This window comes from Macaca fascicularis, chromosome 4 (genome assembly GCF_037993035.2).
Source record: "Macaca fascicularis isolate 582-1 chromosome 4, T2T-MFA8v1.1".
Classification (NCBI taxonomy): Eukaryota; Metazoa; Chordata; class Mammalia; order Primates; family Cercopithecidae; genus Macaca; species Macaca fascicularis.
The window spans coordinates 21,503,018-21,515,526 of NC_088378.1; the positions used below are offsets into that span (position 1 = coordinate 21,503,018).

Genomic DNA, 12,509 nt, shown 5'->3' on the forward strand with positions numbered 1-12,509 from the left:
ATTGTTTTGTGGTTTCATAAGGAGCATAACTAGTACCCCACCCAATATCAGTAACTTCAACAAAATTTATTTTTCTCTGTCATATAAATGCTGGAGGTGGATGATCCAGTGGTATTGGCACATATTGTAAAATGATGTATGTTTACAGCTTTTCGTTGCAGTATTATGAATAGAAAAAGATTAGGAATGAACTTATGTGCCCTTCAAACACTAGGTACGTATTTTGTGGAAAAATAAAATGTTAGCACATTCATGCAATGGGACACTCTGCAGCCACAAAAGAAAGAATGTATTGGTAATATAAAAAGCTCACTGAGATGTAGAGGCAACTTAAAAAAAAATAAGCAAAATACAGAACTATCTTAAGTAGCACGCCACCCTTTCTGCAAAAAGGAGAAATAAAGAATAAATATTCATTCCATTGTCTCTGGAAAAATGTCAAGAAACATAATGCAGCTTTCTGTGAAGGAGGAAGAGAGGTAGGAGGGACACATTCCATTCCATACTTTTGTATACTTTTTGCATTTTGAACATGTAAGTGTATAATCTGTTCAAATAATGAACATTAAAAGTACATTTTTTCAGAATATAAAATAATTTGCATATCAATTTTACGAGATTTGGAAAGATTAGAAAAACACAAATAAGAAAACAAAACTTAGTCATAAATCAGTATCCATAGATAATCACCAAATCTCACTGTTTCCAGTCAACTATATTTATATTTCTAACTTTAAGACAAAAATGGTAGCATATTATTCTGTTCTGCAGCATATATTTTTCATTTAACATTGTGTCATGAGCATTTTCCAATGTTATTGGACGGTTGAAAACCCCAGTTATTAATGTCTTTATAGTATTTTTCACATGGGTAAACCGTTATTGACTTGACCATTTCCCTGCTGTTGGATGCTGAAGTTGTTTGATTTTCCCCAAATTTTCACTCTTAAAAATAACACCACTGCTGGGCGCAGTGGCTCACGCCTGTAATCCTCGCACTTTGGGAGGCCGAGGCGGGCGGATTGCCTGAGCTCAGGAGTTCGAGACCAGCCTGGGCAACACAGTGAAACCCCGTCTCTAATAAAATACAAAAAATTAGCTGGGCTTGGCAGCATGCACCTGTAGTCCCCGCTGCTCAGGAGGCTGAGGCAGGAGAATTGCTTGAACCCAGAAGGCGGAGGTTGCCCAAGCCGAGATCACACCACTGCACTCCAGCCTGGGTGACAGAGTGAGACGCCATCTCTAAAAAAATAAAAAAATAATAAAAAAATAATAACACTGCTGTTACTTATACACAAATTTTGTTTTCATCTAAGTCCCTTTTCCCCTTCTTCATGAATTGCATTTTTCCATTCCTAAGCATCCCTTTATCCTCTTCCCAGAGATCACAGAAGAGAAAGATGAAGAGCAAATATTTTTCCTTTCCTTTGTGTATTTTCTACAAACTTGGGGACTGCCTTGGTGGCTGTCAAAGTGTCCTTTTTTTAGAGTAGAAAGAGCTGTAGGAAAACATGACGTGGTGTTTCATGCAACGTAGTGGAAATGCTGTTTGAGGTCATCAGGCTGCACTTCCTGTCAGTCCGCAGCCCCAGAGCTGTGTTACGAGGATCCCAGTTTTCCAGGCTACTGTTATGGTACAGGTCCAAACCCACCTGCCATCTGGGGAAATGGGTTGCTTGAGCCAAAGTAGGAGCTCCACACTGTGCTGAAATCATTTACCTGTCTTAAATAGTTCTCACCTGAGGGGTTGGGGGGGGGGTTGGTTAAACTCCCCCCTCATTTCAGATTTTTGGAGTTTAATATGGGCCAAGCAACAAGCCCAGTGTACCTGTTAGTCCCTGAGGAACATTGGAAACTGTCTCTGGGGGGCTGGGGGAGAAATTTTATTTTCCCAAACTTTAGCCAAGATTTTGAATCCTTTGTTTTTGCTTTCCAATATCAGTAAATGCCTAGCATGTATTCATTTTCCACCTGCATTAAATACTTAAAGACTTTCAATTCCATGTTCAGTTTTAGATCATGAAATGTGGTTGTCGGTCATTTATGTTGTAACGTGATGGCTTTCCCTCTTCTTTAGGAATAAACATTACAACGGTGGCTATTCCACTGGTGCTCCTTGTTGTCCTGGTGTTTGCTGGAATGGGGATCTTTGCAGCCTTTCGAAAGTATGGTGACTTTACATGTTTAAATTTCTTCTCTAATTATGCAAACAAAAAACCAAAATGTTTATTCTTCAGAAATGCATACTTACAAAAGCAGCATGACTTGTTTCAAAATAAAATGTTAACTTGTATTTTAAAAACAAGTTAGATAAAAGAAATGATCAAGTATTACTTTATTAATCTTTTTTTATAGACAGGGTCTCCCTGTCTTCCAGGCTGGAGTGCAGTGGTGAGATCACTCAAACTCCTGGGCTCAAGCAATCCCCCTGCCTCAACCTCCTGAGTAGCTAGGATTACCACCATGCCCAGCTAATTTTTTATGTTTTCTAGAGATGGGATCTTGCTTTGTCACCCAGGCTGGTCTCAAACTTCTGGCCTCATTTGATCCTCCCACCTCGGCCTCCCAAAGCACTGGGATTTGAGGCATGAACCACCGCATCCCACCATGTATTACTTTATAAGCAGTTCTTGTCATTTAGAGACCTTTGGTAAAGACCTAACCTTTGAGTATTGTTGAAGTATCCTGAAATTGACATATTGCTTTAGAAGTGTCTGTGCTTTTCCTCCCCGAAGAGTAAAAGGAATATTAAATAGGCTGCTTGGGGTATCACCAAGCTGCCCAATAACTCAGCCTCCCCAAGCCTCAGTTTCCTTATGTATGAAATACAGTTTACCCAGATGAGTTCTGAATCTCTTCCAGAACCCTAAAATACATGTTTATTTTCACAAATGTTAGCTGTTGGATCTAAAAAGAAATGGAAAGTATTCTGAAGTTTTCTCTTTTTATATTTTAAGCAACTTCAGAATCTATAATGTGTATATTAGTACAAATAGAATGAAGAATAGTTTCTGCCGTCATGAGAGAAGGTACAGAAGTCTCTGGTTCAGGTAGATACTCATAAGCTAAAGCATGCCTTAGTGTAATGTGCTTGTATGAAATGCTTTTAAAGACACCCACAGTTTTGGACTGGAGTATAGTAGAGATGAAGTGAGACCATGTGGTCATGAGGAATTGCTTCAGGATCACTGCATGAGCTAGTCATAAACTAAAGGCATCGATTTCTAATATGCAAAATAAGATTAGTATATATTCTTGTGAAATCTTGTGACCTTTCTTATAAATGAGATAAATTTATAGATAATTCTACATATTTGTATGATTTTCTAAAGCACATGGCAGCTGCCATCTCATTTAATTCTCACATCAACCCTGTGAGGTAAGTACTATTATGATCCTCATGTTACATAGGGAGAAAGAGGCAGATACAGTGGCTTATAAATATTCAGTAGGACTTTCTGTTTTGATAGGAAGAAGAAGAAAGGAAGTCCATATGGATCAGCAGAGGCTCAGAAAACAGGTTGGTTGAAAACTCTATCTAAAAATTTTATCTGTCTTTGAGGAAGGGACAGGATCTGCTGATTGAAAGCATAAGGAGGCCAGTGGCCTGCATTTATTTGGTTAAAAGACATAAGCCCTGTAGCCTTTAAAGTAGCATATCTATAAGGAAGGAATTTATTGTGTCCTGTTTCTTTATTTTAATGGCCACTTTACTTTTGTTCAATGTCATCCCCATCACTTGTCAACATCCTTTTTTCTTGGCCACTAGAGTTTAGGCCACGACACTGTCTGCCACCAAGGAGGTACGGCAAAAGCCTTATCAGTGAACTGAAGTAGGCCCGTGTTGTTAGCATCTGCAGGCCTGTGCTGTACTTTCCACCCTGAGAAAGTGAGAAAAAGACCAGGCAGGGCTGGTGTGCAGGTTTCAGATAATCCTGCACACCAGCCCTCCCTGGTCTTTTTCTCACTTTCTCAGACACAGGCACCCAAGCAATGAGTTAGCCATGGTCCAGAGAGAGAAGGCAGTGGGGGCAGGACCCCTGAGAAAGCTCGGGGACCATTTGAGACTCCACCTCCCCAGGGTCTGAACACCAGCTGCAGTGTCTCCTCTGTGTCACAGATGCCATGCCAGTGCAGATTGTGGGAGACCACAGCCAGATGATCTCACGAAGGGAGAATCTGGGATCTGAAGAGGGCAAAATACCTTTTAAAGGCACAGCGGAAAGCATGATTAGAATAGTGTTTGCTGTTGTGGTTAACGACCTTGACATGCTGTTCTTAGCACACACACCTGAGGAGGACATTTATCACTGTCAGCTGTCAGGAGGCAGCCTGACCTCTGACTCATCAAGGAACATGTTCTGGAGGATGCGCATTACATTTCTGACATATTCATTTGTTTCGTGTTACCTTTATTCCAGACTGTTGGAAGCAGATTAAATATCCCTTTGCCAGACATCAGTCAGCCGAGTTTACCATCAGCTATGATAATGAGAAGGAAATGACACAAAAGTTAGATCTCATCACAAGTGATATGGCAGGTAAGTGTCATATTTCCAGAACAGTGCTGTTAGATTGCAGGTGCCGCTTGTGGGGGAGGGAGATAGGAGAGAAATAAAGCAAAATCCTTTTCTATTTAGATAGGGTCCAATAAATCTGAAATGTATCTTTTCTGCATTCTGTACAGAATTACAAACTGACTCTGAGATATTACTTAAAAGCCCTATTCCGCCAGTCTCTTCACCTGCAGGGGATATAGTGACATCCAGAGTGATAGCCCTGATGTACTACTGGTATCTGGAAGCCCTGAATCTATTTTCGTTACCAAAGCTTTGATTAAGGCACTGGTAAAGAGGGACTAGAAGGAGGAATGAAATACAGTTCCTGCCCTGAGGAAGGTGAGATAGGAAATAAAGGAACCCTCTCAGTATGAGAAGGGCCTCAGTGTCCCTGACAAGCCATCATCAAGAGTCAAGCTTCCCAAACTATCTATGGGGAAATGCTTTTTGTGTCTTTTTTAAAAATTTCTACTCCATCATGAATGCATACACTGTAAAATGCAATATAAAATACTAGTAAAAAGGAAATTTTAAAGACATACAAAATACAAAACTGTAATTTTTTATTAGATTAAACAGACATAAAATTAAAAAGAGTGACAAAGAGTAACTTAAGAGTAGTTTCTTGACACTTAATCTCAATTTCTGCATCTGTCTCTGTGGCACTGCTAAAAACAGTTCTCAGATACATAGGACTCTGTGGGGCATGCTCTGAGTAGCACTGTGCTCTCTCGCTTCTCCCTCCTCACATGCAGCCTGAGGACTTGCAGTACAGGCATCACTTGGGGGCTTGTTAGAACGGGAGGCCATAGAACCGGAAGCTCCCAGGTGATGCATGTGCACATCAATGACTGGGAGTTGTCAGCGTGTTGGTTGAGCCACTTTGTGGGCAAGGAGAGCATCCTCTGCAACCAAAATCTATCCTCTTGTTCCTTGGAAGTGACATGAAGTGAGAACCTATTTTCTGTACTCTTACTCCTTTCATTCTCCTTCAGGTTCTAATTCAGCCTCTCCTCCTTCCTCGCTGAATGGTCCTTCTCAGGCTCCTTAAATGTGGAATGACACGGGTTCTGTCTAACCCCCACTCACCACAGTCTCTCCCCTAAACAGTCCCACACCCTCCCCAACTTCCAGCAGTGCCCTTCCATGTATGTCTGTCCATGCTGCTTCTCACACCCAGACTTCCCTCTCAGTCCCCAGTCCATCATTCTCAGCAGCCTGCTGGATGCCTCCACCTGCAGATGTCACCCGTTCCTCAGCACCCACAATCGAATCCATTGTTCCTAACCCTCAGCACACATGCTCTGTGCATTCCTTGTCTAATGGCCTCTCGACTGCACATCCCAGCCTCATCCAGGCTTACGCTCTGGAAAGGGTCCTTGCCTCCCCTCTTTCCTCACACCCCACCTCTCATTGGTAACAAATTCCTGATTCCTGTCCCAAAGAGTCACCTGTCCTCTTTCTAGTTTGTGACCTCTATGTGCATTTCTCTTTGCTTTTTTACCTCTCACTTTTCGATCTTTTCTTCTTCAGTCAACCTCCACAGTTACCTCTGAAAGTGCCAGTCTGTCGTTTCCCACAGAATTAAACCAGACTTCTAGCAAGACAATCAACGCTTTTCCATGCCCTAACGTGTGGCTAACACAATGTGTGTTCGAATCCTACTCCATCACCCCATTGTGCGACCTAGGAAAAGTTAATTAGTCTCTCCCTGCCTTGGTTTCCCATTTGTAAAATGGAGTAACAGTCCCTACCTCAGGGAATGTTTTTGAAGATTATTAACATTTTGCTCTTGGAATAGCGCCTGGCACAGAGTAGGAGCTCTATAAATGTGAGCTCCTAGCTTCATCCTCACTGTCACCACTAGGCCCTGACCTATTGCTTTGGTCCTCATATCCTGTTAAACAAACTACTCTGTGTCCCTCATACTCTGGCCATATCAAACTCTATTCTTGGGGCTGTTCTTTTCTCCATTTCCACACTGTGTGACTTCCACCTCCAGAGCATCTCCAGAGCCAGTTTCAGAGCCACTTCCTCCCTGAAGTATCTCCCCATGCCCCAGGACGTGGTCATCGCCCCCATCTCTGAGAAGACCCTGTGAGGCTCCCTGAGCAAGCGGTGCGGTTGTGTACTGCCTGTGGGTGACTTCTATGGCGTTCACATCAGGGTTTTCCCGCAGTGCCTGGGACACCTGAGGGCCCCCGGCGGGAGAGTCAGTCACCACAACCTGAAGCAGAGTATCCCCGTCTGCCACCGAAGGGCCGGCCCGTGTGCGGTGCCTGCTAACTGCCATCTGTCCTGTGGTTTCAGATTACCAGCAGCCTCTCATGATTGGCACCGGGACAGTCACGAGGAAGGGCTCCACCTTCCGGCCCATGGACACGGACACCGAGGAGTCGGGGGCGGGCACAGACGCCGGCGGCCACTATGACTGCCCGCAGCGCGCCGGCCGCCATGAGTACGCGCTGCCCCTGGCGCCCCCGGAGCCCGAGTACGCCACGCCCATCGTGGAGCGGCACCTGCTGCGCGCCCACACCTTCTCCGCGCAGAGCGGCTACCGCGTCCCCGGGCCCCAGCCGGGCCACAAACACTCCCTCTCCTCGGGCGGCTTCTCCCCCGTAGCAGGTGTGGGCGCCCACGACGGAGACTATCAAAGGCCACAGAGCGTGCAACCTGCGGACAGGGGCTACGACCGGCCCAAAGCCGCCAGCGCCTTCGCCACCGAAAGCGGTCACCCTGACTCTCAGAAGCCCCCAACTCATCCCGGGACGAGTGACAGCTATTCTGCCCCCAGAGACTGCCTCACACCCCTCAACCAGACGGCCATGACTGCCCTTTTGTGAACACAATGTGAAAGAAGCCTGCTGTGGTACTGAGCGTCGGGCTGTCGCAAGGCACTGGAAAAAGGGAGCCTGCTGGCCCAGAGTGTGTGTGCGTGTGTATGTGTGTGTGAGATTCGGTAGGATCCTAGAGACAACCTGTCATACTGTTTACAAAATTGTACAGCTGGTTGCGTGCTGACCGTTAGGGTGCGTCTGTTGGGTTTTGTTGGACTAGAAAAATGAAAATTTTCTGATGGCTTTTTCATTCCTCTGACTGTGATACTGAGCTGCTTTGGTGTTAAAGGTGTAATCTGTACAGAGTTGTATTTAACAAGAATAAAAGTAACTTAAGTTTGCTCTATCAGATTTTAGTTCTGCACAGAGGTTAAGTGGGAAAATGCAGCTGTTGCAAAACGAATATAAATAGTGTGTTCATGTTTTTCAGTGTATTATCTGATACTGTGTTAGCAGCAGGTCTGCTGAAACCTAATCTTGTTACTGTGAGTCATTTCCTCTCCTTTGATAACTAGAACTAAAAGCATTTTTAACATTCTTCTCCTGGAAGAAGTGAATTACTTGAAGCATGAAAAGCACACCAGGGTGGCTATTTAGCAATTATGACTGTAGATTTAAAAACAAGCAAAGAAGGAACACCTCAGCAGCTGCCCGTTTCCTTAGTCTCCACTTCAGAGGGGGATGCGAAGAGGTGGACCCAGCTCGCGTGACCATGAAGGTGGCACAGGAATTAGTGTGAATGGCTGTGTCAGATGTTTTCGTACCTCAGATTAAAAATATTGCTGAGGTCAGATGCCACACTTTTCATGACTTTCTTCAGAAGTAGCACATTTTCGTGACTTGCATTGTCCTCTGAAAAACAAAGTTATTTGGAACATGTTCATACAAAAGTGACTCTGACCAAGTCTAAATCGAGCTTTTCTACTGACATGAAACTGTTGGAAACTGATCTGACTTTATAAGAGATAATTTTCCCCTCAAGGAGGCGTCTGTAATTCCAGAACAGCCCAGACCTCAGCTGTACCTCATGTTCAGTAGTTTTTATTTGGGTTTGTTTTGTGAGTTAAGTATGGGGGATTTGACCTCTTTTGCCAAAGAGGAAAATGTGTGTGCGTGTTTTTTAATAGAAAATATGGACCAAAAAATTTTTTCCCTAAAGAATGTATTATAACTCTATTTGTATGGTTATTACATCCTGTGAAATGTATATATGTTAAAATAATGGGGGTGCTGGAAGGTCGTGGCAGACTAACTGCTGGTTAGTGTGGAGGGTAAATAGTTTACTTTGTGGAGTTTACATGGTTTTATGTGCACACTAATTATAATAAACTATGCCAAACCAAACTGCCCCTGACTCTCACTGGTGAGCCCTGCTTGCTGGGGTGTTAGAGGCACTCAAGGCTCAGCCTCCATAAAAAGGCAAGTGCCATAGTGGAAAGAGCAAGGGCTTGGTGCCAGATTAGGCCAGACCCCAATCTACCACAGAAGAGTTGAGAAGTCTTTGGCTGCTTATATAATGATGAGACTCAGTTCCTCATGTTTGAAAATGGTGGTGTCGTGCTTTCTTCCTCCAAAACTTACTGATAAAAATTAGTTGAAACATTTATCAAAGTGTTTATTCTATACTGGGTCCTTTTTTCTAATGTAAAGCCTTCAGTGGGCTGTTTACAGAATTTTAATATTGGAATATTAGACCATGAGTATAGGCTTAGATCTACAGCCCTTCTTTACAATACAGCTGTCTTCGTCTATCACGGTTCTTCTGCCACATTAGTGATCTAATCATGGCCAGTGGGAGAACAGGACTTTGTTTTGGATCAGCACTTGCTCAGGGTAGACTCATTGTGTAGAACAGGTTGGGGGAGTGGAAAGGTCTGATAAACCCTACACAGCTAAACCTAAACTAGAGGATAAAGGCAGAAAAATATTACATCTTTCTTTTTTGGTGTTTTGCAACATCAGCACATGATAAGGCGTGAATGAGACAATTCTAATTGATTTCTTGTATGTTATCAAATCCTACTGGGAGGTAAAGATTGTATTCTGCCACTTACGTCTGTGGTTGAAACACATTTGCTATGACAAGCAGGACTACACGTATACAGGCTCCGGAAACTTTGCTCTGGGTTTTATCATTGTTATTTAAATTTTCATATAATCAGCTTAGAAAATAGAAAGGATGTGAGAGATTGTTTTGTGTTCATTTTATACTGCTTTGGATTCTTAACATGAAATCACATTTATAGGCACAACTGTATATACCATGAATAGCTATGAGGCCTTTCCCCACTCTGACCAGTCACAGCAGTCCAAGTGTGGCCACCAGGTTGGCCTCACTATTCCTAAAATGCTTATCTTGCATTCATTCACGTACCAAATAGTTATTGAGGTTCTGAGAGCAGTGTTTACCCTGTACTTACTTGAGTTGAAAGAGAGGATGCCTGGTCTCTCCCCCAGATCTGAGAGCAGTTGAATCCCTCCAGTGAGAAACTACGGTGAATACAAACACTCACCCCAACCTGCAAGTATTTCCTGCCCAAAACACAGCCCATGCAGTCACCCCATGCCACATTGCACACCCACCAACACTGCTGTGTTCACATCCCACTACAGATCCCCCGTCTCCCACTGATCTCGCTCCCAGCTTCTCCCTGTTCTGGAATAAATTCCCCTAGAGGCTTTAAAGGTTTTTATTTTGTCTTTGGTATTCTGCAATTTTACTACTATGTGTGTTGAGCAATGAATTTGTTTCTGTTCACATTGCTTGGGACTTGTGCCTCTTGAATCTTAGGATTTATCAACTATGAAAATGATCAGCCCTCTTTTTTGATTATTTTCTTTAGTTTCTCCTGGAAATCCTATTGGATGCTCATTGGAGCTTCTCATTCTCTTTGATTCTGATACCTGAGTATTTCCCTTTATTTCTTATGAGATTAGCTAGGCCTTGTAAAGAATTCTGATTTATTTCATCTGACATTCCTAAGAATTCATAGTAGACAGGTTTTCTTATTTGGTCTGCCATCTTGCTGGAATGATGCCTCCCCAACAGAAACAAGAAAGCATATTTATTAAAATAGCAGGCCAGGCACGGTCTCTCACACATCCCAGCACAAGAGCCTGAGGCAGATTGATGGCATGAGCCCAGGAATTTGAGGCCAACCTGGGCAATGTAGTGAGACCTCCTCTCTACAAAAAAAAAATTAAATCAACCAGTTGTAGTGGTGCAAACCTGCAGTCCCAGTTACTGGGGAGGCGGGAGGATCACTTTAGCCCAGAAGGTGGAGGTTGCAGTAAGCCAAGATCACGCCACTGCACTCCAGCCTGGGCAACAGAGCAAGACCATGTTTTTTGTTGTTGTTTTGTTTTGTTTTTTAAAAGAAGAAAATAGCACAGGTTTAGAACCATATAGAACTTGGGTCTAACTGGAGATTCAATTTTTGTAACTATGTGATTGCAAGCACATTACTGGTGCTTTCTAAATCTACTTCTTTATTCCAGAGTGGAAATTATGATGAAAGGGCTGTTGTGCAGACTATGTTATAGAGTTTTGCAAACATTAGATGATCAATAAAATTAGCTCCTTTTCTCTCTGCCCAATCTGAAGTCATCCAACACCATTTCCCTTAGAGTCCTTTTTATTTTTCAAGTGGAGACTGCCTGTCCTCCCAACCAATGCACTTAACTGTGGCACACACCCTTCTCCCGATAGACCACTTCCACATCCTTTCTCACTCTTTCACCGCCGTTCAAAGCTCTCCCTTTTTTCTCACCTAGCTCTACCACCTTTTTCTTTTTGCTGTGACACCTAATATCTTCCAGGCCACTTTTTTCTATTCATTGAGGACATTCACCTAAGTCTAGTTCTTCTTCATTCCTCCTTTGTAATCATACCAGAGAATGAAGTGCCCAACATGGTCATTTTTGTGGTTTCTTAACTTCCACTCTAGTAACCTCCACTCTATTTAAACCACTCCCACACATGTCCACATTCTTGTCGTCAGCAAGATCCCCAGCACTGTAAACCTAATCTCCAGCAATTCTCTCTTAGCTCAAAACCCCGAGTTCTTCGCCTTTCCACCTACTTAGTCACTGATCTCATTTAGATACCTAACCCCCAGATCCCATCATTTTCCTCTAGTTGTTAATCTTTTTAGGTTGCATTTCCTTCCCTATCCATCATTGAACTGTTCTGCCTCAGCATTTCCGCTCCATTTTCTTTCCAGTAACCCCAAACCATGAGACCCCAACAACATAATTCGCCTTGAGAATATCATCTCTCCATCTTCATCACAGCAGCAGGGGAACATTGCAAAACTATTCACACTGTGGCTGTTACAAAAGCTCAGCTTCCAATTTACTGGGGGCCCATCACTCCTCAATGCTTTTATTTATCTTTGATCCCTTTTTCCCTACCCCTCAGCAATTATTCCAAAGCAGTGCCACTTTTCACACTCTCCCTTACTCTGATCTTGCCACTTCCTTCACCTAAAAATAAGTCATTAAAATCAGAACAACTTCCTGTGGATTCCTCTTCCCACAGAACCTGTATCCACTTCATTCCTTTCCTCATTCCTTCCTGTGTCAGTGGAAAAAGTGTTCTAAACCTTCACCTGTGATCTTAAATCCCACTGCCTTCCCCTTATCTCTTTGCTCCTATTCTCCCTTTTTCCTTTATCTTCTCCCTTTCATTGGAGGTCTCCCCCTCAGCCTTTAAACTTCCTCAAATCTCTCCCAAGTATAAAGAATTCTCCCTTAATATCCTAAGCCCTTCTAATTACCTGTTGTCTTTCTTCCAAGAGTGATCTCCTCTTGGAATTTTCGTATGCCTTATTTCCCATCCATTCTTTTTCTAATGTGGTTTTTAGTCAGTTATATAGGTACACAAAACATAGTATCCCTTTCCATTTGTTCAAGCCCCTTTTGCATCCTTTCAGGGGATTTTAAAGGGTGCTCACATAAGTACTGCATATTTTTCGTTTAATTTATACTTAGGTGTTTTTTGTTGTTGCCGCCATTGTAAATTGTCCTCACCTCCTCTTTTAAGTATCAAGAACCAGTATGGCCTAGTGGTAAAAAGCATGGATTCTGGGGCTTAGGCTGCCTGGGCTCAAAT

At 43.0% G+C, this 12,509-nt stretch overlaps 1 protein-coding gene across 3 annotated transcripts in view; it reads left to right on the plus strand.

Moving 5' to 3' along the window:
- The window catches only part of DCBLD1 (discoidin, CUB and LCCL domain containing 1), a 66,885-nt gene extending 58,145 nt beyond the window's left edge, over positions 1-8,740 (plus strand). Inside the window, exons 12-15 of one of the 3 annotated variants that reach the window (XM_005551669.4) lie at positions 2,078-2,165; positions 3,471-3,520; positions 4,422-4,541; positions 6,870-8,740. In XM_005551669.4, coding sequence (XP_005551726.2) covers positions 2,078-2,165; positions 3,471-3,520; positions 4,422-4,541; positions 6,870-7,402 — 791 coding nt within the window. In that variant the 3' untranslated portion in view covers positions 7,403-8,740. The remainder of the gene's footprint in view (positions 1-2,077; positions 2,166-3,470; positions 3,521-4,421; positions 4,542-6,869) is intronic. The other 2 variants (XM_065543249.2, XM_065543248.1) reach the window with 2 other exon arrangements.
- Positions 8,741-12,509: the final 3,769 nt, after the last annotated feature.